A 23,917-nucleotide genomic window follows, 5' to 3' on the forward strand; every position below is an offset into this window, starting at 1 on the left:
AAAAGGTAACAATATTGCCCTTTGTATTTCTAGTCTGAACAATAAGAAAGTGCATTTGGCACGAGTACAGCAATTGTAAATGAGAGATTTGGAAAATTAAAAAAAAAAAAAAAAAATTAAGATGCCATTTTCTAACTACAGAAATTCTCCTATTAGATTAAGAAAACAGGGGAGTTTGAATTAGCTACTGAATCAGTGGTACATTAGTACTGAGTGAGATCAGAATTACAGTCAATATGTTTGAGCATCTACATGGAGAGACTAAGAACATTTTTTGGGCCTTATTCACAAAGACGTGCTGATCTGTACACTTGTGTGAAAGGCTGTCTTCAGCTGCCCCGGATGCACAGGTATTCCATGCAGGCCGCCATCTGCACGCTCCTCCACTGCGGGTCTGGTGCACAAATCAGAATGCAGTGTCTGTTGACGACCTGCCACTGGATTTTAACAGTAACGTTACTTTCAAATTTACTCTGTTTCATTAATCTGCAGATCAAAAGGAGGAGGAGCGTACATTTGTATATTTCAGTGGGAAAAAAAAAAACATGGTTCCCATGTAACCCCTTAGTTAACCCTAATCAGCCCTAATTTCTGCTTTACCTTCTCCCACTAACTTCTCTTGACATGCTTTTTCTAACCATTATTTTATACACTTTTCTCCCTTTTTATTCACTATGTTCATTTATTTTTATCTAAAAAAAAAAAAAAAAAAAAAAAAAAGGTTTTGATTGGAATGCCACTTTAACCAGACAAGTGCTGCTAAGAGTGTATTAAACCAAGAAAAAAACACTGTGCATCAGGGAGCTCTTCCCTCCAACGCGTTTTGTCACAAGTACACTGAAGCAAACTCTGGGATCTGATCAGGTGACTGAGTCAAAGTGGTTTCAGAATAGGCAACTTTTCTTTTACAGCGTAGATAGAAAAGTCTTTGAATGGAGGTGGGAGTAGGTTTAAGCTAAATTAGAATTTGACTGGAATTCCACTTCAAGGTCAGGTAGCATGACCATAGCAGATACAGCTGGTAGATGACTTCTGGAACCACTGAACCTGAATGTTGAAATGTACTTCTTGTCAGTAGGGGTCCTAGATATCTGGGAAGGATCAAAGCACTGCCTATACTCCTCTTTATCAGCCACATATCTGATTTCTTTGACAACGTTTGCTGATGTCACATAATTTTTGGTAAAGAAAGAGTGGGGCAGAACCTTTTTTTTTCTCTCTCTCTCTCTCAACAGATTCATCAGCAAAGCACTTCCAGATTGCCAGCACAGTACTTACCTAGCAGTAGCAATAACAGGATCACAATCAGGACCACAAAGAAAGTGTTCCCGTACGCCACTATTAGCTGCACCAAGCGAGACTTGAAGATTTTCTGCCACCTGTAAGATAAAAAAAATGATTATCCACCGAGCTGTCCTATTGGCTTTTACTGCAATTAGGAGCATGGGTCTTCAAACTATGGCCCTCCAGTTCAGGAACTACAATTCCCATCATGCTAAGGCTCCTTTCGCACTATCCATCCGTTGGACGGATGTCGTTTTTCTCAGCGGGGGAATCGAGCTGCCGATCCCCTGCTGAGCAGAAGGATGACAGCTGTGTCTCCGTGCTGCGTGGGGAGACACAGCTGTCAGTTCCCCATGCATCTCTATGGGGAAAATCGGATGGGAACGGACCGTCGGTCCGTTCTCATCCGATTCCATCCCATCCGCTGGACGGATGGAAAATAGGGTTTCCATCCGTCCAGATTTGACGGATCGGATGTCAGCGGACATGTCTCCGCTGACATGCGATGCCCCATAGGAATGCATGGGGGGACCGTTCAGATCCGCCAAAAAAACGAACAGGCGGATCTGAACGGTCCACCTGTGTGAAAGGGGCCTTAGTCTGTGAATACCAGAGTTTTACAATGCCTCATAGGAGGTGTAGTTCGGCAAAAGCTGCAGGTTCGTAGTTTGAGGATCCCTGAATAAGAGGGATAGTAAAGCAGTTTTCACATGAAGAATAAAGCGTAAGTGAATACCTTTTGTTTTAAATGAAGTACTGACAGGAGATGCTTTTTTGTATTGTGAATAGCATCCCAACATAGCCAACGTACCCCACTGAAGCACATCACAACATGCCGTGCGGTGTGGTGCTCCGATCTGATACAAAAAAAGGACCATGTGCATTTTTTTTGGTTTGCTGTGTTGTATGATGGCCAGCAATGAGCTTGGGCATGTTTATACCAGGATGTGTTGTGAGTCTGCCAGAAGGCAGTAACTTGTACTGGCCAATCATCTGCTGCTGAGGCCTTCCCCGCCCTACAGCCACACATACAGTGCTCAGCATAAATGAGTACACCCCTTTTAAAAAGTATGATTTTAATCTCTTTAATGAACACAAGAACAATTTCCAAAATTTAGACCATCCTGATTCTTACAGAACATTTGATTAGCTATTACATGATAGGAAGGTTAATAATAAGTTTTTTTTTTTTTTTTTTTTATTTAAGGATGACAAAATCTTCAGTTTTACTCAAATTAGTTGATGCAAAAATGAATACACCCCACACAAAAAAACTACTACATCTAGTATTTTGTATGACCTTTATTATTTCTAAGGACAGCACCAAGTCTTCTAAGCATGGAATGGACAAGTTGGCGACATATTGCAACATCTATCTTTTCCATTCTTCAATAACGACCTCTTTTAGAGCCTGGGTGCTGGATGGAGAGTGATGCTCAACTTGTCTCTTCAGCATTCCCTACAGGTTTTCGATTTGGGTTTAGACATAAGGAGACACAGGTTGAACTGGATGGACTATTGTCTTTATTCAACCTCACCTACTATGTAACTATGTAACATACTGTACTAGGCCACTGAATCACCTTCACCCTGTTCTTCTTCAGAAATGCAACAGAGGCCTTAGATGTGTGTTTTGGATTATTGTCATGTTGGAAAAGTGCACGATGTTGGATCATTGTCATGTTGGAAAAGTGCATGACAACCAAAGGCACGGAGTGATGGTAGCATTTGCTCTTTCAATATAGAGCAGTACATCTGTGAATTCATTATATCATCAATGAAATGTAGCTCCCAGACACCAGCAGCACACATGTAGCCCCACAGAAGGAAATTTCCACCACCATGTTTCACTGTAGGCACCATTTTTCTTTGTACTCTTCACCTTTGGATGGCATACAGTTTTGAAGCCATCAGTTCCATAAACTTTTATCTTGTCTCATCCCTAAAGAGTACAGAGTCCCAGTAGCCTTTTTCAGCATGGGCCCCAGCAAATTCTAGGTGGGCTTTTTTGTGCATGGGCTTTAGAAGAGGCTTTCTTCATGGACGACACCCATGCATGCCATTACTCTGCAGCGTACACCGTATTGTGTCACGGGAAACAATCGCCCCAGCTTTGCTTTCTACTTCTTTAGTGAACTGCAGTGAAATGGCATGGCAATTTTCTTCAACCCTTCTCATCAGAAGACATTCCTGTCGGGGTGTTAACTTCCGTTAACGGCCTGGATGTCTGTGAGATGGTTGCAGTTCCATCTTTGTTCAATTTTGTATTACTTTTGCTACAGTATTCTGACACAAGTAAAGCTTTACTGATCTTCTTGTGGCCTTCACCTTTCTTGTGTAAAGAAATTATTTTCTCTTTCTCAGGCCTTTTGACATTCCTCTTCCATGTGGTGCCATTGCTGACAGCATGAAATGGGAAGAGAATCTCTTTGTTAAAGAACGCCCTTTTACCATCATCTGTCTGCTGGACACCTGTTTAATTAATTTTTGGACTTACCTGTAGTTGAATTCTTAGTAATTATGATTTTGTTGTTTAAAATTTAGCTTTGCGCCTAATGCCTCATACACACGCATCGATAGTTGGCCGACCGATCGGCCGTCTTTTGTCCAGTGTTGTGTTGGTTGAAATGTGCTCTAGACTGCACACGAATTTTCTCGGCCAACAAAAACCAACTTCAGAAGTGATGTCATGTGCTGGTTTACTTTCCATGTGTTTTTTCTTCTCTGAGCATGCCCAGTCTTGCTCATCAGATTTTGGTCTGCCGAAATCTGTACTGACTGACGGAAAATCGTCCGTTCTGTTGACAGCCAAGAAAAATTTTTATAGCCTGCACACCAGATTTTGTTCGGCCGAAAAGTCGGAGTTGGTTGTCGAAAGCATCATAACAACAAGCCGAAAATCAGCAGATCGGACGTTGGCCGAAAATTCACGGCCAACTATCGATGCGTGTGTACGAGGCATAAGACTTTCATTGGGGCAACATAGTCTTGAATAAATTTGATAGGAAAAGTACTATATTTTGTGTGTGCAAATTAATAAATCTTGGTTGTAATCAAAAGGCCCGCATTTGTGGGAGTATTTTGTAGTATAGTGTCCTACAGAAAACGTTGACAGGAGACACCTTCTTGGTGGGCTCACACATGTGGGTTCAGATCCTGGTCTGAACACACCCCAAGCTCAAACACTAATGCCAGTCCTTTCAAAATAAAGCAAAATTAACCTTCACTGAAAGCAGTGCGTTAAAATGATCAGTAGATTCTGAGGTACAGACAGATGAAACTGTAAATAACATTTCCAGTAAAAGCCAAAAACATGACCCTTTTTTGTTCAGTGAGGCTGCCCATTGCTTTAAAGAGGTTGTAAACCCAAAAATCTTTTTTTTTCTTCAACCTGAAAGAGAAACACATAATGAGCTAGTATGCATCGCATACTAGCTCATCATGAAATACTTACCTTAGAACGAGCCCCCGCCGTGCCGCCCGCTTACCTCTATGACGGGCGACATGTTCAGTCGCCCATCTTCCGGGATCGCGGCATCCAGCCAACTGATTGGCCGTAGCCACGGTGACGTCACTCCCGAGCACGCGCGCGGGAGACGATGGTCACGGCACAGGGCTCTGAAGGAACGGCACCAGCGGCCGTTCCTTCAGAGCGCATGCGCCAGAGACATCACTGGCTGCATGTAAGGTAAATATCTCCTAAACGGTACATGTTTATTAGATATTTACAGTACCTATAGATAAGCCTTATCATAAAGGCTTACCTATAGGTAAAAGTTGCAGAGGAGGGTTTACTTCCTCTTCAACAGGACCAAAAACATCCATGCCAACTAATATGTAGCTTAAAGTGGAATTCCAGGTTACACGTAACTAGCCTCAAATCTGTCCCACTCCTAACACCTACAATGCCTTGAAAAAAATATTCATACCCCTTGAAATTTTCCACATTTTGTCATGTTACAACCAAAAACGTAAATTTATTTTATCGGGATTTATATGATAGACCAACACAAAGTGGCACATGATTGTGAAGTGGAAAGAAAATGATAAATGGTTTTCCAAATTTTTTACAAATAAAATATCTGAAAAGTGTGGTGTGCATTTGTATTCACCCCCCTGGAGTTAATACTTTGTAGAACCACCTTTCTCTGCAATTACAGCTCCAAGTCTTTTCGGGGATGTCTCTACCAGCTTTGCACATCTAGAGAGTGACATTTTTGCCCATTCTTCTTTGCAAAATAGCTCAAGCTCTGTCAGACTGGATGGAGAGCGTCTGAACAGCAATTTTCTTGCCACAGATTCTCAATTGGATTTAGCTCTGAACTTTGACTGGGCCATTCTAACACATGAATAAGCTTTGGTCTAAACCATTCCATTGTAGCTCTGGCTGTATGTTTAGGGTTGTTGTCATGCTGGAAGGTGAACCTCCGCCCCAGTCTCAAGTCTTTTGCAGACTTAACAGGTTTTCTTTTAAGATTGCCCCTTATTTGGCTCCATCCATCTTCTCATCAACTCTGACCAACTTTAAAAAAATAAATTACTTACTGGTAACGTCTTTTCCAGTAGTCTTTCAGGACAGACACCTTTTAGAGAACCTGGCTCCTCCCATCTCTGGAAACACCACCCAAATCATCAAGATTTAAACCACCTGCCTGCTGGCTGCCTCAGTTCTTCAAGAGTACCTCCGGCCACTGGGGAGACACAAGGATAAATCATACAAACTTCTCTCCTCTGATCCTCTTGTGTTCAGATATTCTTCAGGTGGGTAACGGTGCTGTCCTGAAAGACTACTGGAAAAGACGTTACCAGTAAGTAACTTTATTTTTCCTTAATTGTCTTTCGGGACAGACAGCTTTGAGAAGATAAATCGAGTAATTACTTTAGGGTGAGACTAACGCTTGAAGGACCTTCTGGCCAAAAGGCCGGATCATTAGCAGACAGTATGTCCAGTCTGGAGTGCTTGGTAAAGGTTGTATAACTGGACCAGGTTGCTGCCCGACAGATCTGCTCTGGGGGTAGCACCAGCTCTTTCCGTCTGGGAAGCCACCATAGTTCTATTTCTATAGGGGCCTCCCTCCCGGAAGAAGTATAGCTAGCTAGCAGAAGCTAGCCTAAGCCATCTGGCTAAAGAACGTCTAGATGCTTTAGTACCTATTAGCGCCAGCAAATAAGACAAAACAGGGAATTTGATTTCCTAACTTGCCTTGTACCAGCTATGTATCGAAGAAGAACACATCTTCTAACATTCAACTTATGAGAAAATGTACTTCCTGTTCCTTCACAGGATTTGAACAAAAAGTAGGTAGAACGATTTCCTGGTCTCTATGAAACTTTGAGATAACCTTAGGAAGGAAAGACGGATCTGTTCTAAAAACAATGCGATCCAAACAAATCTGTAGAAATGGGAGACTGGTACACCGATCTCTCCCTGCCTAAAGCCCCAAAGAACCGAATCACCCAGGGATCTTTTGCCAACGATTTCTCCAAGAAGACACTTATGGCCGAAACCTGGTTTTTCAGAGTGCTAACAGCTAGCCCTTTATTTGCCCCATCTTGTAGACATTTCAGTACTGTTACTGGATTATCTACATTTAGAGCGCTTCTTGTGCACCAGTGTTTGAAATGCTTCCACATATTAGTATAAGTGATCTGTGTTTCCTTTTTCCTGCTTTTAAGCAGAGTTGTCACCAGCTGAGCTGAAAACCCTTTGTTTCTCAACAACTGTTCCTCAGAAGCCAAGCTGCGAGGTCCCAACATTCCACCTGTGGACAGAAAACTGGGCCTTGATAGAGAAGGTCCTCCCGAACTGGTAGAATCCAGAGGGGTTCCACTGCCAGTTTTTTCAGAATCAAGAACCACTGTCCCCTGGGCCAGTGCTTATGAGGATCAAGATAGTCTTTTCTTCCTGAAATTTTCTCAGAACTGCCAGTAATAATATCGGCGGAGGGAAGGCATACCACTTGGGGAAAGACCAAGTTTGTGTCAGGGCATCTACTCCTAGAGCCCCGTCCCGTCTGCTCAGGGAAAAGAAGAGATGCGGCTTTGTATTTCCACGTGTGGTATTTCCCATTTCTGGGTAATCCACCTGAAGACCTCTTGGTTTAGAGTCTAGTCACCATCTTTTCAAGGTTTTTACGCCTTGGGAAGTCGGCTAAATGGTTCAATTCTCATTTGAGGTAAACAACCAAGAGAGAGAACCCCTGTACTAGCTTGGATTCCAGGTGCGTGCCCCAACCTGTGCCACTTGCATCCATAGTGACAATTCTGGATGCTGCCTTGACACAAGAGAGGCCCTGAGACAGATTCGAGACCTTTCTCCACCATCACAGGGATATTTTTACATGTGCTGGTATATGTATTTAGGGAATCCAGAGAGCCCCAAGTGCAGTCCCAGGTCTCTAGGATAAACAGTCGTAGAAGACAGAAATTAATTCCCCCCCCCTGTACTGCTGGAATTGCGGCCGTAAGCGACCCCAGTATCGACATGGCTTGCCTTACAGATATTGCTTGTTTGCTCTGTAAAAGGCTTGCTGCTTTGTCGATTTTCTGGCTTTTGCCTATGGGCAAGAAGACTTTTTGAAGGGTGGAATCTACTTCGTAGCCTAAAACATGATCTTTGTGCTGGTACTAGGCTGGATTTTTCCATATTCAGGAGCTATTCTAGGCTAAGAATTGCCTCGCCTCCAGAAGATACTGGACCGCTGTTCCTGGGAAGGTGCAAACAGCAACAGGTCATCCAGATAAGCAATCACAGATGGACCTCGGAGGAGCATGGACGCCAAGGCTTCTGTAGATAGGCGACCTTCGTCTATCGAGGCCATGAAAAGATTGAATCCATCCTGAATTTTTTGTAAACGATCGAGAGATTTAAGGGCTTTAGGCTTTAAATTGTATCACACTGACGGCAAATATGCTTTCACCTACACACATATCCATTCACCATGAAAACTTTTAGAGAGGTGATAGGTAGCATAGGTGGGATCTGAACCTATGACCTGACTGTTAGAGCAGAGTGCTAACCACTAAACCACTGTGTTGATCTTAGGGTGGGACTACCAGGATTTTCTTCTGAAAGAACTACGTCCTTGTTTGATGGGAAAATATTTTTTGCGATCTATAGTTACATAGTAGGTGAGGTTGAATAAAGACAATAGTCCATCTAGTTCAACCTGTGTAGGTGTATGTGGCCGTAATATCGCATACCCCAGAATGTTCTGATTCTTGAGATGTACGTCTAAGAGTCTTTTGAAAGCCACCATAATTCCTGCAGAAACCACCTCTTGTGGTAGAGAATTCCACAATCTTGTAGCCCTAACAGTAAAGAACCCCCCACGTTGCCTGAGGTTAAAACGCTTCTCCTCTAAATCGCATTGTATGCCCTCGAGTCCTCATGCAATCCTTCTGACTGAATAGCTTTTTTTCTATGCCGAGATCACCATTGAGATATTTACAAATTGCCATCATGTCCCCTCTCAGGCGTCTCTTCTCCAGGGAGAATAAATCAAGCGATTGCAGACGCTCTTCATAATTAAAGTCCTCCAATCCCCTAATCAGTTTAGTTGCCCTTCTCTGGACTTTCTCCAGCTCCAACACATCCCTCCTGAGGACCGGCGACCAGAACTGGACAAAATACTTCAGATGTGGTCAGACCAGAGTTTTATAAAGTGGAAGGATTATAGTTTTATCTCTGAATACATCCCTTTCTTTATGCATGCTAATATTCTTGGCTTTGGCAGCTGCCGCTTGACATTGCATGCTATTGCTTAGTCTATCCTCTACCAACACTCCCAGATCTTTCTCCATTTTTGATTCCCCCAAGGGTTCCCCCCCTAAAGTGTATTGTGTTTTTATGTTTTTAGTCCCCAAGTGCAAAACCTTACACTTCTCCACATTAAACCTCATTTGCCATGTCGTTGCCCACTCCGTTATTTTGTCCAGGTCATTCTGTAGGATATCTGCTTCATGCTCTGCAGTTATTGCCCTGCCCGATTTTGTGTCATCTGCAAAAACTGATATAGAGCTACTGATCCCGTCCTCAATGCTGTTTATGAATAAATTGAACAAGGTTGGTCCCAGGACTGAGCCTTGGGGGACCCCACTTACCACCCCAGACCAGTCTGAGTATGCACTATTTATTACCACCCTTTGGACACGCCCTTTTAAAAAAAAATTTGAAAACCATTTATCATTTTCCTTCTACATCACAATTATGTGCCACTTTGTGTTGGCCTATCACATAAAATCCCAACAGAATACATTTATGTTTTCTGGTTGTAACGTGACAAAATGTGTAAAAATTTCGAGGGGTATAAATACCGTATGCAAACTAACCTGTGTAGAAAAGATGTATAAACTTACCTTTTTTTTATCCCGTTTGGTCATGTGTCGCAGTAGCTGCAGGGGGGAGGAGAGAATGCCAACAATGGCTAATAAAGCCTGGAGTGGTAATGGCACCTATTGGCTTCAAGGGCCCATCCATTCCCTCCCTCCTGTGCTCCCTCCTCTCCCCTGCAGCCACACTGGCTGACACAGGGGACCACATGACCTGACCGGAGTGACTAAAAAGATTTCCATTTATATACAGCTGCAAGAAAAAGTATGTGAACCCTTTGGAATGATATGGATTTCTGCACAAATTGGTCAGAAATGTGATCTGATCATCGTCTAAGTCACAACAATAGACAATCACAGTCTGCTTAAACTAATAACACAAAAAGAATGAAATGTTGCCATGTTTTTATTGAACACACCATGTAAACATTCACAGTGCAGGTGGAAAAAGTATGTGAACCCTTGGATTTAATAACTGGTTGAACCTCCTTTGGCAGCAATAACTTCAACCAAACGTTTCCTGTAGTTGCAGATCAGACGTGCACAACGGTCAGGAGTAATTCTTGACCATTCCTCTTTACAGAACTGTTTCAGTTCAGCAATATTCTTGGGATGTCTGGTGTGAATCGCTTTCTTGAGGTCACGCCACAGCATCTCAATCGGGTTGAGGTCAGGACTCTGACTGGGCCACTTTAGAATGCGTATTTTCTTCTGTTTAAGCCATTCTGTTGATTTACTTCTATGCTTTGGGTCATTGTCCTGTTGCAACACCCATCTTCTGTTGAGCTTCAGCTGGTAGACAGATGGCCTTAAGTTCTCCTGCAAAATGTCTTGATAAACTTGGGAATTCCTTTTTCCTTCGATGATAGCAATCCGTCCAGGCCCCGACGCAGCAAAGCAGCCCCAAACCATGATGCCCCCACCACCATACTTCACAGTTGGGATGAGGTTTTGATGTTGGCGTGCTGTGCCTCTTTTTCGCCACAAATAGTGTTGTGTGTTTCTTCCAAACAACTCAACTTTGGCTTCACCTGTCCACAGAATATTTTGCCAGTACTGCTGTGGAACAGCCAGGTGCTCTTGTGCAAACTGTAAACGTGCAGCATGTTTTGTTTGGACAGCAGTGGCTTCCTTTGTGGTATCCATGAAATCCATTCTTGTTTAGTGTTTTACATATTATAGATTCGCTAACAGGGATGTTAGCATTTGCCAGTGAGTTTTGCAAGTCTTTAGCTGAAGAATCTTTAACTATTTCCTGTTCGCCCGCAGTAGTTGTACTGAGAGCAGGCAGCGGCCTCCAGGCCAACATTCCAGTACATTGCGGCCTTTCTTCTGGGTTTGGGGCGCACTTGCTCGCGCCCCTTGCCAGCCTGTGCTGCGATTGGACGCAGCACGAGTTTTGGCAGACGATTTAAGGCAATGATTATGGCTGAAGCCAAATGATCGGCTGTGTCCAATCACACACAGAGTTATGCGTTTACAAAAACACAGAACTTGGTGTACTGTGAACAGCGATATGGCTGTTTCTTCCCCCTAAGGGTCCATTCACACTAGCGTGACTTGGTCGCCTGACAAGTCGCGGTCGCTCGCTCGCCATTGAATAGTACAGGACCCGTTCTAATAGGAGCGACACAAGTCGCTCCGACTTAGAAAAAGGGTCCTGTACTACTTTGGGGCGACCTGGAGGCGACTTGCATGGACTTCAATTATATGAAGTCCATGCAAGCCGCGCCGAGGTCGCTGTGCACCGCGACTTCACAGGTCGCCCCACAAAATCCTGTTGCGGCAGTGTGAATGGGCTCTTAAAGCAGGGAGAAAGAAAAAAAAAAAAAAACAGACAGACATATAGTAAAGTAAAAGCAGCACACATACATAGTTCGGCACACAGCTACCCCTTGATTGCCGTTAGTCATAATACACAACCCATGTATAAAATGTATGTTATACATGGGCTGTGTATGTGTATTATGTATATATGCATTTTATACATGGGTTGTGTATGTGTATTATGTATATATGCATTTTATACATGGTCAGTCCGTTAGTGTACCAAAACCGCCAGTCAGTGGTGCAATGCCTGGGTCGGTAGAGAGGGCATTAAACAGGAGGTGAGTAAGCAACATAACCCCTATCAAACCATCCACCGCATGTGTAAACACGCCCTCACACACAGCATAGATTTCATAAATAAACCCCTACGCCACATGTGTCAAACACAAGGCCCGGGGGGGCGAATGCGGCCCTCCAGGCCATTTCATGTTGCCCTTGAACCTCTCCTGAAGCTTAGCCCCCAGCTTCTTCCTTGCAGCAGCACAAGTTAAGGGGGTGCACTGTGATGTAAGGGTGGAGGACTCTTGACTTCTGATGGTGGGGGGGCTCTTGACATTTGATGTAAGGGGGGGTGGGGTGCTCTGGACATCTGTTTATAAATCTTATGAGAATACTACGATTCCATGCCAGTTGAAAAGGAGGGTTGTACACCACTGGTATAATCCTCAAGAAACATTATTGGAGACTTCAGACAGAACACCATGGCAGAACCATATTCTCTCTGCGCAGTCTCTAGCAACGTTTCTTGTGGATGATACCAACAGTGTGCGACCCTCCTTTTCAGGATTGCAGTAGATACATTTATATAGTCTTACAGATACAACTGGCCCCTTGAAGGCAACCATACTGCTGATGCAGCCCGAAATGAAATGGAGTTTGACATCCCTGCCCTACGCGTTAGCTCTGAGCAGACCAAACCTGGTTGACAAAAGTGTTTTCTATTCTACTACCAGAATACTGCAACTGTTTTTACTTTTATTATGTGTCTTTTATAACTGCTGTATGTTTCTTCTTCCTGTATAATCCCTAGGTAAGCAAGAACTGAAATCCAAATATAACTTCCCCTTCTCTGCAGGAAAACAGAGTGTGACTTTCAGACTACATTGTTAATACGGTTCCGCTTGACTGGCTGAACTTCATAATCGCATTACGCTCCTGCCAAGAAGCTTCCCCTACTTCTGATTATTAAAGGCCTTTAGCTGGACACAACAAACTGCAACTCAAAATGAGGAAATGTGTGGCGGCTTGCACAACCGTCACATGGAGGGGCCTACCAATTACGACGCTATCTGGTGTTAGAAGACCTTTTACCTACAAAAAATAATGGTGAAATCGAGGGTATTAAAAGAATCTCTGAAAGTCAAAGGGTGGCAGGAAACTGTGCAATGCCCATTGAAAAAATGCCAAGTATAGAAATGTTGCAATAACTCTCAAGCATTCATGTACTTTTATGGCCCAATCACTGCAGTAACATGTGATAACATCCTAGTAATAGATGTAGTCACTGTTCAGATATTCAGACAGCCACAGGTGCTGCAAATTCTTTCATCCACTCTAAGCCCTGGTTCATGCTGAATGCAGCTTTGAAATCCTGCAACTTCACATGAAATCGCACGATTTCAAAGCCGGATGTCAGTGGGACTTGGCTGACATCTGTGCGACTTCATGCACGGAGGTCTATGCATGCCGCACTACTTTATCAAATCCTCAATATCGCAGTCCCGCTATAAATTGCTGATTGCCGCCATTACTAGTATAAATAGAAAAAAAAAAATCCAGTATCTATCCCATAATTTGTAGACGTGATAACTTTTACACAAACCAATCAATATACACTTATTGGGATTTTTTTTTTTTACCAAAAATATGTAGCAGAATACAGATTGGCCTAAATTTATGAAGAAATTAGATTTTTTTTTATTATATATATTTAATAGCAGAAGTAAGCAATTTTTTTTTTTTTTTTTGTGTAAAACTTAAAAAAAAAAAAAAAACCGCAGTGGTGACCAAATACCTTAAAGGAAAGCTCTATTTGTGGGGGGGGGCTATTATATAAATTTCATTTGGGTACAGCGTTGCAAGACTGCGCAATTGTCAGTTAAAGTGGTTGTATCCTCACCGAAAGAAACAAGCCCTGCAGGACAAAGGCATAATGAGCTAGTATGCATCGCATACTAGCTCATTATGAAATACTTACCTTAAAACTAAAGGCCCGTACACACGTACCGATTGTCGGCCGTAAATATTCGGCCAACGTCCGATCGGCCGATTGTCGGCTTGTTAGTATGATGCTTCCGACAACCAACTGCGACTTTTCGGCCGAACAAAATCTGGTGTGCATGCTATAAAATTTTTGTAGGCCAACACCAGAACGGCCGATTGTTCGTCAGTCAGTACAGATTTCGGCCGACAAAAGCCAGATGAGCAAAACTGGGCATGCTCAGAGAAGAAAAAACACACGGAAAGTTAACCATCACATGACATCACTTCTGAAGTTGGTTGTTGGCCGACAAAATTTGTGTGCAGTCTTGAGCACTTTTCAAACAACACGACAGCACCGGACAAAAGACGGCCGATCGTTCGGCCGACAATCGGTACGTGTGTACGGGGCTTTAGCCCCGACACGGTCACCCGGACAACACTGAGGGAGCTGTCATGTTCCCTCGGCGTCTCTTCCTGGTTTGGGGGCTCCGGCACTGTGAGTGGCTAGAGCTGCTGGACCTTCAGAGCGCATGCGCCGCTGGTTTCAGTGGCTGCATGCAGGGCGAATATCTCCTAAACCATGACGGTTTAGCAGATATTCATTTTACCTACAGGTAAGCCTTATTATAGGCTTGTTTAAAAGTGATGGTGCGCTTTTCTTAAATGTGAAAAATCATATATTGAACAATATATAACAAAAATGGGAGAAAAACCCAATCAAAATCACAGTGATAGGTGAGTAGGTGTAAAATGAACAAACAAAATAGTCAAATAACACTCGATGTGACTATACAAATAACATTAAAATAAAAGTCCATTGAATAATGTGATCCAAAATGTGAAAAAATGGTGAAGAAAGTCCAATTAAAAATCAAGGTGATGATGTAGTGTTCCCTCCACCGGGTGAAATGCCTCCTTACCTGGCGGAAAGAAGGTAAGTGCCTGATAATGATATTCTAATACGGAAACTAGTGTTCTATTTCCACCTGCACACGTGCAAGGTCACCCAGGTGATAAATAAATGCAAGCCTCTTACCAGATGTAAGAGACAATCAAGCCTCTAAATATCCTGATCATGAGGATGCTTCTTTAACACCATGGATGGATGAAATCATTCACACTTTCTTCCCTCTGTATAAACCAACGTGTGTCTCCTATCCTTTTGGGGTGATGGACTCCCCGCGATGTTCCAAAGTACATAAAAGAATGGATGGGACTAATAGTGCATTACCTTTTATATGCAATTTATTGATATACAGATTTGCACTTACAGTTAGGTTGAAAGTTCGGGCAGAAAATCATATATTGACAGGCTGAGGATCTCTAGGTGCATCGGGTCCGGCTGCAGCACGGACCGCCGATGACGCAATGACGGCACGCCGTCATTGCGTGCCGTCATTGCGTCATCGGCGGTCCGTGCTGCAGCCGGACCCGATGCACCTAGAGATCCTCAGCCTGTCAATATATGATTTTCTGCCCGAACTTTCAACCTAACTGTAAGTGCAAATCTGTATATCAATAAATTGCATATAAAAGGTAATGCACTATTAGTCCCATCCATTCTTTTATGTACTTTGGAACATCGCGGGGAGTCCATCACCCCAAAAGGATAGGAGACACACGTTGGTTTATACAGAGGGAAGAAAGTGTGAATGATTTCATCCATCCATGGTGTTAAAGAAGCATCCTCATGATCAGGATATTTAGAGGCTTGATTGTCTCTTACATCTGGTAAGAGGCTTGCATTTATTTATCACCTGGGTGACCTTGCACGTGTGCAGGTGGAAATAGAACACTAGTTTCCGTATTAGAATATCATTATCAGGCACTTACCTTCTTTCCGCCAGGTAAGGAGGCATTTCACCCGGTGGAGGGAACACTACATCATCACCTTGATTTTTAATTGGACTTTCTTCACCATTTTTTCACATTTTGGATCACATTATTCAATGGACTTTTATTTTAATGTTATTTGTATAGTCACATCGAGTGTTATTTGACTATTTTGTTTGTTCATTTTACACCTACTCACCTATCACTGTGATTTTGATTGGGTTTTTCTCCCATTTTTGTTATATATTGTTCAATATATGATTTTTCACATTTAAGAAAAGCGCACCATCACTTTTAAACATATACACGTCCTATTATCTGGTTGCAGCCTTTCACCTAATCAGCGCACCCCTTTCTTTTCAATATTGTTATTATAGGCTTACCTGTAGGTAAAAGGTAAAAAGCAACGATACTTCCGCTTTAAAGTAACGCAGTGCCATATCACAAAAAATGGCCTGGCCATGAAGGGAGGTAAATCTTCTGGAGGTTAAGTGGTTAAAGAACAGTAGCATGCCTCTTTGTTTAGGTGTACTGTTGAATGGGAATAGCTCAGCTCATCGGAGTTAAAAAAAGGGGCTTGTTTGGTGTTCGGCTGAAGAAGAGATGGGAGGACACCTGAGCGGATTTCTATTCAATAGTCCCTCAGTAAACACCTCCTGGAAAGCACTCCAAGGGAAATGTATTAAAACTGATGCAGCTGTGCATGACAACCAATCAGTTGCTAGCTTTCATTTTCAAAGCTTGACAAACAAGCTGAAGATAGAAGCTGATTGGTCATCATGCACAGCTGCTCCAGATTCTGTCTGCTCCTATTTTGATCAATTACCCCCACGGTGAATGTGGAAATGTACAGGAATGGTGTACCTTGTAGGGGATATGAAGGGAATGCAGAGGAGAAGGACCAGGAACACCTCTGCATAGAGGAAGGTCGCTACAGCCGTCCACTGAAGACTCATTTTACTCCGATTAGAACCTGCAACAGACAATCAAAGGTGAAACAGATGGGCAGCAGCTACTGAGCTGACAAATACAACATCCACAATGGTCATTGTTATTCTACAGCCCCTGTCAAACACAAGGCCTGTAGCCCTTACACCTCTCCTGTAGCTGTGGCACCCCCCTCATCTCAGCAGTCTAGAGGACAGAACTCTTCCTACAGATCCTGCAGCATCTCCTCTTCCATTGGTCTCACCATGCAGCTGACTCCAGCCCTCCTCTGGTCTTCCTCCAGATCTTGAGATTTCTGCTTCCCAGAATCCTTCCCAGCAGCAGCAGCACAAGGTAAGGGGGTGCACTGCTGTAATGTAAGGGCGGGTGGGGGACTCTTGACTTCTGATAGTGAGGGGCCTCTTTACATCTGATATAAGGGGTGCTCTGGACATCTAATCTTACAGATACAACCGGCCCTTTGAGGGCCACCATAATGCTGATGCGGCCCACGATGAAATGGAGTTTGACACCTCTGTTCTACAGCACTGACATGCAAAGAGACTAACCGGAGCAGAGGAGAAGGGACATACATAGCCAGATCGATTTGTCTTGCAAATGAGATCCCTGCTGTGCGTCATCCTACAATGTTGGTTTTTCCTAATCTTGTTAGCTTCAATGGAGGGCAGGTGAGACATCAGGGTCTATTAGACCCCTAGGGGCTGATTTATTAAAACTCAAAAGTGCAAAATCTGGTGCAGCTCTGCATGGTAGCCAATCAGCTTCTAACTTCAGCTTGTTCAATTAAGCTTTGACAGACAAAAAAAAAAAAAAAAACGTGGAAGCCGATTGGTTTCTATGCAGAGCTGCACCCTTTAGTTTTAGTAAATCAACCCCCTAATATCTCATTAAAGAGAACCTGCATGTGCAGCTCAGTTTACATGCCGAGGAGCACGGAGCAGACAGGTAGGTGCATTTCATTGCAGAAGAGACATTGCACATCTCTTCTACAATGAAAATCCCGCCTGCTCCCAGCAAAGAACATTTATCTGAAGATCTGACATTTATCTTACAACTGATAATAGAAATGTATGCAGTCTCCAATGCAATTACATTAAAGCAAAAATGTTCGCAAAGAAGGCAGAAAAGACTTACAGGAGTTTTACCCATTCCCTGCCGTATCCAAAAAAAACTTTTGGCTTTAGATATACTTTAAGGTGTGCTGTTCTTTTTTTGGAAACCAGGATTAATAAGGAGTTTGGTATTGTAACTCTATCCACATGACACATGGGTGGGCGGTAAGTCAGGAGATTACTAATCAGCATGCAGTTGTTGCAGCAGCCGAGATTCACAGGACTGAAACTACACCCAATTGTCAGCAATAGGAGCCGCCTCCTAAGGCCCCTTTCACACAGGCAATCCGATCCGATCAGCCTGTCAGTTTTTTTAGGCGGATCTGATCGGATCCTTCATACATCCCTATGGGGCAGCGGATGCCAGCAGAGACATGTCCACTGACACCCGCTGCCATCCGATCCGATCCTGTCCCTGAAATCAGGAGGGATGGAAACCCTATTTTCCATCAGTCTGGAGGATGGGATCAGATGAGAACAGACAGGCGGTCCATATTATCCAATCTCCCATAGAGGAGAGCAGGGATCCGACAGCTCCGTCTCTGCACAGAGCGGAGAGGAAGCGGTCACCCGTCTACTCAGCGGGGATCGATGGATCCCCGCTGAGCAGAACGGACTCCGTCGGGCAGTGCGCCCCGTGTGAAAGAGGCCTTACTGATCTCAATGGGCAAGTTTGACGGGCAGTGCAGTCTGTCAAATTCTGCAGAGTGAGTGAATGATGCCGCGGGTGCCAAAGGTGGGTAAGCATTCAGTTTATTGCTGTATTTGTTTGATGGGAGGGGGATTATTAATGAGAAAGGAAAATACTTGTGAATGGAATTTTGCACTCTCCTGACCCCTTCTTGTGCTACACAACTAACTCCGGTTTTGTACTCCTAACCCACACACATAGTGCATTTCATACTTCTGACCCCAGCACTCTATGCGTTATGTACTCCTAAACTCAGCATGGACTGCACAACAGTACAGTTGTGTACTCCTGACCTCTGCGCTCAGTACATTACAAACCCCTGATCTCAGCACTCCATGATTCCGGCACTCTGTTATGCACTCATAAATCCGGGAACTAACCCCTGAATCTTGCACTTGGTTTATATACTCCGGACCATTTCACTGTGTGCATTCCGTACACCTAACCTTTGCACTTTATGTTCTCCTGACCCCAGTACTCCCGGGGAGGGAGATTACTGATGAGGAGGGAAATTACTTCTGGGTGGATTTTGCATTCTCCTGACCCTTCCATGTGTTACACAACTAACTCCTGTACTCTTGTTTTGTAGTCCTGACCCCCACACATAGTGCATTACATACTTCTGACCCCAGCACTCTATGCGTTATGTACTCCTAAACTTGGCATGGACTGCACAACAGTACAGTTATGTACTCCTGACCTCTGCACTCTACTTTAATAAAGTTCTTTTTTTTTTTACGGTCAGCTGAAAACCCCATATGAAATAGCCAAATGTCATGTTCTACAAAACCATTGTGCTGAGGTTTATACCTGTCTGTCAGACTCCTCCTTGCTTGTAACAATCAAGGCCTATTTAACCACCAGTTTTACTGCGGCAGGCTGGCTCGGCTGCGCCAAACGACGTAGCTCTACGTCGGTCACGTGCGTGGTGCCAGGGGGGGGGGCGAGCATGTGCCACTGGCGGCGTGCTCCCGCCCCCACTAGACAGCGGGGATGCCGATCCACAAGACCGGCGATTGCCCCTGGGCACCCGCAATCGCTCCCCGCTGAGAGAGAAGGACGGGCAGCTGTTGTAAACACAGCTGACCGTTCTCTCTGAAATGATCACAGAGCGCCTGTGATCCTTCTATATAGGATTACAGGTCTCTATGGTCATTTCACAAGCCCATCCCCCATACAGTTAAAAACACTCCCCTAGGCTCACTTAACCCTTTCATCGCCCCTGGTGGTAACCCCTTCCCTGCCAGTGTCATAATTACAGTAACAGTGCATATTTATAGCACTGATTACTGTAATGTCATTGGTCCCCCCCAAAAGTGTCAAAAATGTCAGTTAGGGGTCTGATCTGTCCGTGCAATGTCGCAGTCCCGCCGCAGATCATCACCATTACTAGTAAAAAAAAATTAAAATGACAAATCTTTCCCGTAGTTTGTAGACGCGATAACTTTTTAGCAAACAAATCAAAATACGCTTATTCCGATTTTTATACCAAAAATAAGTAGCAGAATACAAATTGGCCTAAAAGGATGATTTTTTTCATTTTTTTCTGGGAATGTTATATAGCAGAACGTAATGATATAGATATATATAAATAATTTTATTTATTTATTTTCAGAATTGCCACTCTTTTTTGTTTATAGCGCAAAAAATAAGTCGCAGAGGTGATCAAATACCACCAAAAGAAAGCTCCATTTGTGGGGAAAAAAAGGGACATCAATTTTATTTCAGTATAGCGTCGCACGACCGCGCAATTTTCAGTTAAATTAACGCAGTGCCGAATCGCAAAAAAAAAAAAAGAAGAGGCTGGTCATTAAGGGGGAAATCCTTCCGGCCCAGAACTGGTTAATGGGTACAAGGAGGATCAGGCTTTATTTAATCCTGACCTTTTAAACCCCTCCCACTGTTGGCACAATTCGGCCACACCCACTGCTCGCCATAGCGAACTGCACATACCACATTATTACTGTACTGGAGGTGCCCGGGGGTCTATAACAACCCTAGAAAAGCCCCCCAACCTCAGCTCACAGGAAGTGACAAGGGCACTATGTTTCTGGCAGGATCAACAGGAAAAAAGAAAACTATGCCAGCCACCACATTTAAGGACTGGTCAGCTGAAATGTTTTACATTTCAGTTCTTGGGTTTATTTTAAGTCACCAGTAGTTATGGAAACACAACTCTACCCATAGTCCAGGCTGTCAAGGCATGCTGGGACTTGTAGTCCTAAGACACAGAGACCCTAAACCTGCTGTATAAGGCGAGCACAAAGACAAAGCGACAAACAACGTGGAAGCCACAGAGAGCCCATCATAATTACCTTCCGCCAATTCACCAGATCTGTCACTGCACACTGGACTCTGATTACTCACACCTTTCCACTTCCGGCTTCCGGTCTGCTGGCCCCTGCCACACCGAGGCGTGCAACGCAGATTGAAGAAACTTTATTGCTCCGCGGACAGCGCTGAGTGTACTAAGCCCACGTGGTCACAAAGCTGATCAATCAGTGGGGATGTGACAGTGACAGTCTGCCTGTACACTGGGGTGACATTTAATAGCCGTGTGACACAATCTACATTGCCCAGGTTTTACACCATCTGGTGCAGACTCTGCCCTTCTAACTAACATATACTGACTCAGATCTTCTATTTAACCCTTTCACTGCCAGAGCCAAGTCTACTACCCAATCACACACCCTCCAGAATAAAATAGTGCTAGTTTGCATTTTCTATGCCACACAATATTAGTATAACAATTTGGAAAACGCTAAATTTCAATAAACAATACACTAAAGTACATTTTGGGGCACATTGATGCAATATATTACCCAATCTTTTGGTAAAAGATAAAAGATGAGGTTGCGCCGAGCAAATAGATACCCAACATGTCCAGCTTTAAAATGGAGACGAACTTCGGCACCCTATAAATTCTATAGGTGAAGCTTTAACCCTCTCGCTGCCAGAGCCGCTTTTTGCGTTTTTTTTCTGCTCACGTTGAAAAAAATCATTATGCCAACAAATTCTGTAGCGCTTTACAATATTCAATTACAAGCAAGTGGGTCCTGAAAAATAACTGTATCCAGGAGTGGGTCTCGGCCCAAAAAAGTTTGGGAAGCCCTAGAGAATAAAATAGTGGTAGTCAGAATTTTTTATGGCCAGTTCACACCAAAGAAACGCACTCCGGATGCTTTTTTGTATGCTTTAATATCGGTGCGTTTTTAACCACTTCTGAACCGGAAGGATTTGCCCCCTTAATGACCAGGCTTTTTTTTTGCGATTCTGCACTGCGTTAATTTAACAGACAATTGCGCGGTCATGCGACGCTGTACCAAAATAAAATTGATGTCCTTTTTTTCCCACAAATAGAACTTTATTTTGGTGGTATCTGATCACCTGTGTGATTTTTTATTTTTTGCGCTATAAACAAAAAAAGAGCGACAATTCTGAACAAAAAACAATATTTTTATTGTGTGTACAACAGCTGACCGTCCTTCTCTCAAAGGGGAGCGATCGCGGGTGCCGGCGACCATCGCGGCCACCAGCCCCGTGGATTGGCATCCCCACTGCCTAATGGGGGCACGCGTCCCCAGGAGCGCTTCCGCGAACCGCCATACAAGTACTGCAGTTCGCGCAACCAAACCAGCCTGCCGCAGTATATCTGCAGGGGGCGGTTGGCAAGTGGTTAAAGTGTTCCGGTGCGTTTTTGATGCGTTCCAGTGCATTTTTTCCCCCTCTTTTTTCTTCACCATAAATAAGGACTTGTGTGTTCCAGTGCAGTGGGTTTAAGTGCGTTCCAGTACAGTTCAGTGCAGAAAAAATGCAGCATGTTTCACTTTTTTTTCTGGAACTGGAACTGATGTGAACTATGCCATTAAAAACCATATAACCTACTATTCATGTGTTTTGGATGCAGAAAAAAACGCACTGGATCGCATGTGGTGTGAACTGGCCCTTAATGTCATGCGATATTTGCGTATTTATGTGAATTTTAGGGCACATAAACGCAATATACCGCATTACTAATTTTTTTGGGTAGAATATAAAAAATTGCTTTATAGTTGCATGTGCCCGTGAAATGGCGACAAACGTCTGAACCCTATATTTTCTATAGGCAACCCTTTGAAAGCCCCTACAGGTCATCAGGTTAGAGTTAAACATATTTTGTCATTTTTATTTATTTATTTATTTTTTATTACCAGTAATGGCGGCGATCTGCGATTTTTAGCGGGACTGCGACATTGCGGTGGACAGATCGGACCCCTAACTGACATTTCTAGAGTTAAAGTTAAATATAAATAATGGGCCTAAAATTACTGCTCTCTCTCCAGCGTGTGCGGAGATTTGTAACATGTGTAGCACCATCAATGTAGGCACCCCCAACATGTGTTTTTACGTTCATATGTGCATGTATATGGGGATTTTTTTTTAACTTTATTTTATATCACGTAGGGGACAAAAATTCCCCTACATCATACTATTTTGTTGTAAAAGGTTCTCTTTACTGAGACAGCAGGGGGGCTTTTAGGCCCCTAATGTTTCCCTTGCCCTCCATTGAAGCTGATGAAGTGCAGATTGCACTCCGTTAGCTTCTTCATTGGCCAAAGCAGCCAAAGAAAGTGACAGCCAGACCCGGAAATTACGTTTTACACTCCACTTCTGGGTTATTAGGAAGGGGAGATCAACAAATGGCTGTTCTCTGATCTCCCTCTCCTTTTCCAGAAGTCACCTACCATGACCATCCGGGGACCACTGATGGGAGCACACATGGGGTTCTGGGAAGGAGCGAAAGGGTTAAAGGACAATTCCAACTTTTTTCTAAAAAGAAATAATAAGATCACTGTTGAATTTATTATTATTATCATTTTTTTTTTTGCATTGGAAGCCTGCAAAGCATTGCTGCTGCCATGGATGGCGGGTGCAATGCTCTAGCTCCTGCAGACTCTTGTCTTGTCCCCGCATCCTTCTAACTTTGGTGCACTGTTTCTCCAAATTCCCTATCAGGCAAGGCAAACACCTAAAGCTGCCATATTGGATTTCCTCTGGACTACGTGTCCCATCATGCGCATATGTTCCCCCTCCGATAACATTTGAAGCTGTCACTCCAATTGAAGGAGGGGCCAGAGGCGGGGCTTTTGTGCTTTTTGTCCTCTTTGGCTGCCTGGACGTGCGCCGGTGCAGGCAGCGTGCACGCGCCGCCCTGTAGTCCGATCCTGGGAGAGCATGTGAGTGGGTGTCTCCATGGGACCCTGAAAAGGAAAGGAGCCACCAGAAAAGCAAATCTCAGGGTTGGCTGCCTGGATGTGTGCCAGCGCAGGCAGCGTGCACGTGCCGCCCTGTAGTCCGATTCTGGGAGAGCATGTGAGTGGGTGGCTCCATGGGACTCTGAAAAGGAAAGGAGCCACCATAAAAGAAAATCTCAGGATTGGCTGCCTGGATGTGCGCCAGCGCAGGCAGCGTGCACGTGCCGCCCTGTAGTCCGATCCTGGGAGAGCATGTGAGTGGGTGGCTCCATGGGACCCTGAAAAGGAAAGGAGCAACCATAAAAGCAAATCCCAGGGTTGACTGATTGGATGTGCGCCAGCGCAGGCAGCATGCACGCGCCGCCCTGTAGTCCGAATCTGGGAGAGCATGTGAGTGGGTGGCTCCATGGGACCCTGAAAAGGAAAGGAGCCACCATAAAAGCAAATCTCAG

The 23,917-nt window shown here is 43.9% G+C and overlaps 1 protein-coding gene across 1 annotated transcript in view; it reads right to left on the bottom strand.

Annotated features, from left to right (window-relative positions):
* Positions 1 to 16,454, bottom strand: part of BCAP31 (B cell receptor associated protein 31) — an 88,710-nt gene extending 72,256 nt beyond the window's left edge. Inside the window, exons 1-2 of the mRNA XM_082264428.1 lie at positions 16,345 to 16,454; positions 1,279 to 1,379 (exon numbers count right to left, since the gene is read on the bottom strand). Of these exons, the coding sequence (XP_082120554.1) occupies positions 1,279 to 1,379; positions 16,345 to 16,436 (193 nt within the window). The 5' untranslated portion in view covers positions 16,437 to 16,454. The remainder of the gene's footprint in view (positions 1 to 1,278; positions 1,380 to 16,344) is intronic.
* Between the last annotated feature and the right edge of the window lie 7,463 nt (positions 16,455 to 23,917).

This window comes from Pelophylax lessonae (assembly GCF_965119305.1).
Source record: "Pelophylax lessonae genome assembly, chromosome: 7".
Lineage (NCBI taxonomy): Eukaryota > Metazoa > Chordata > Amphibia > Anura > Ranidae > Pelophylax > Pelophylax lessonae.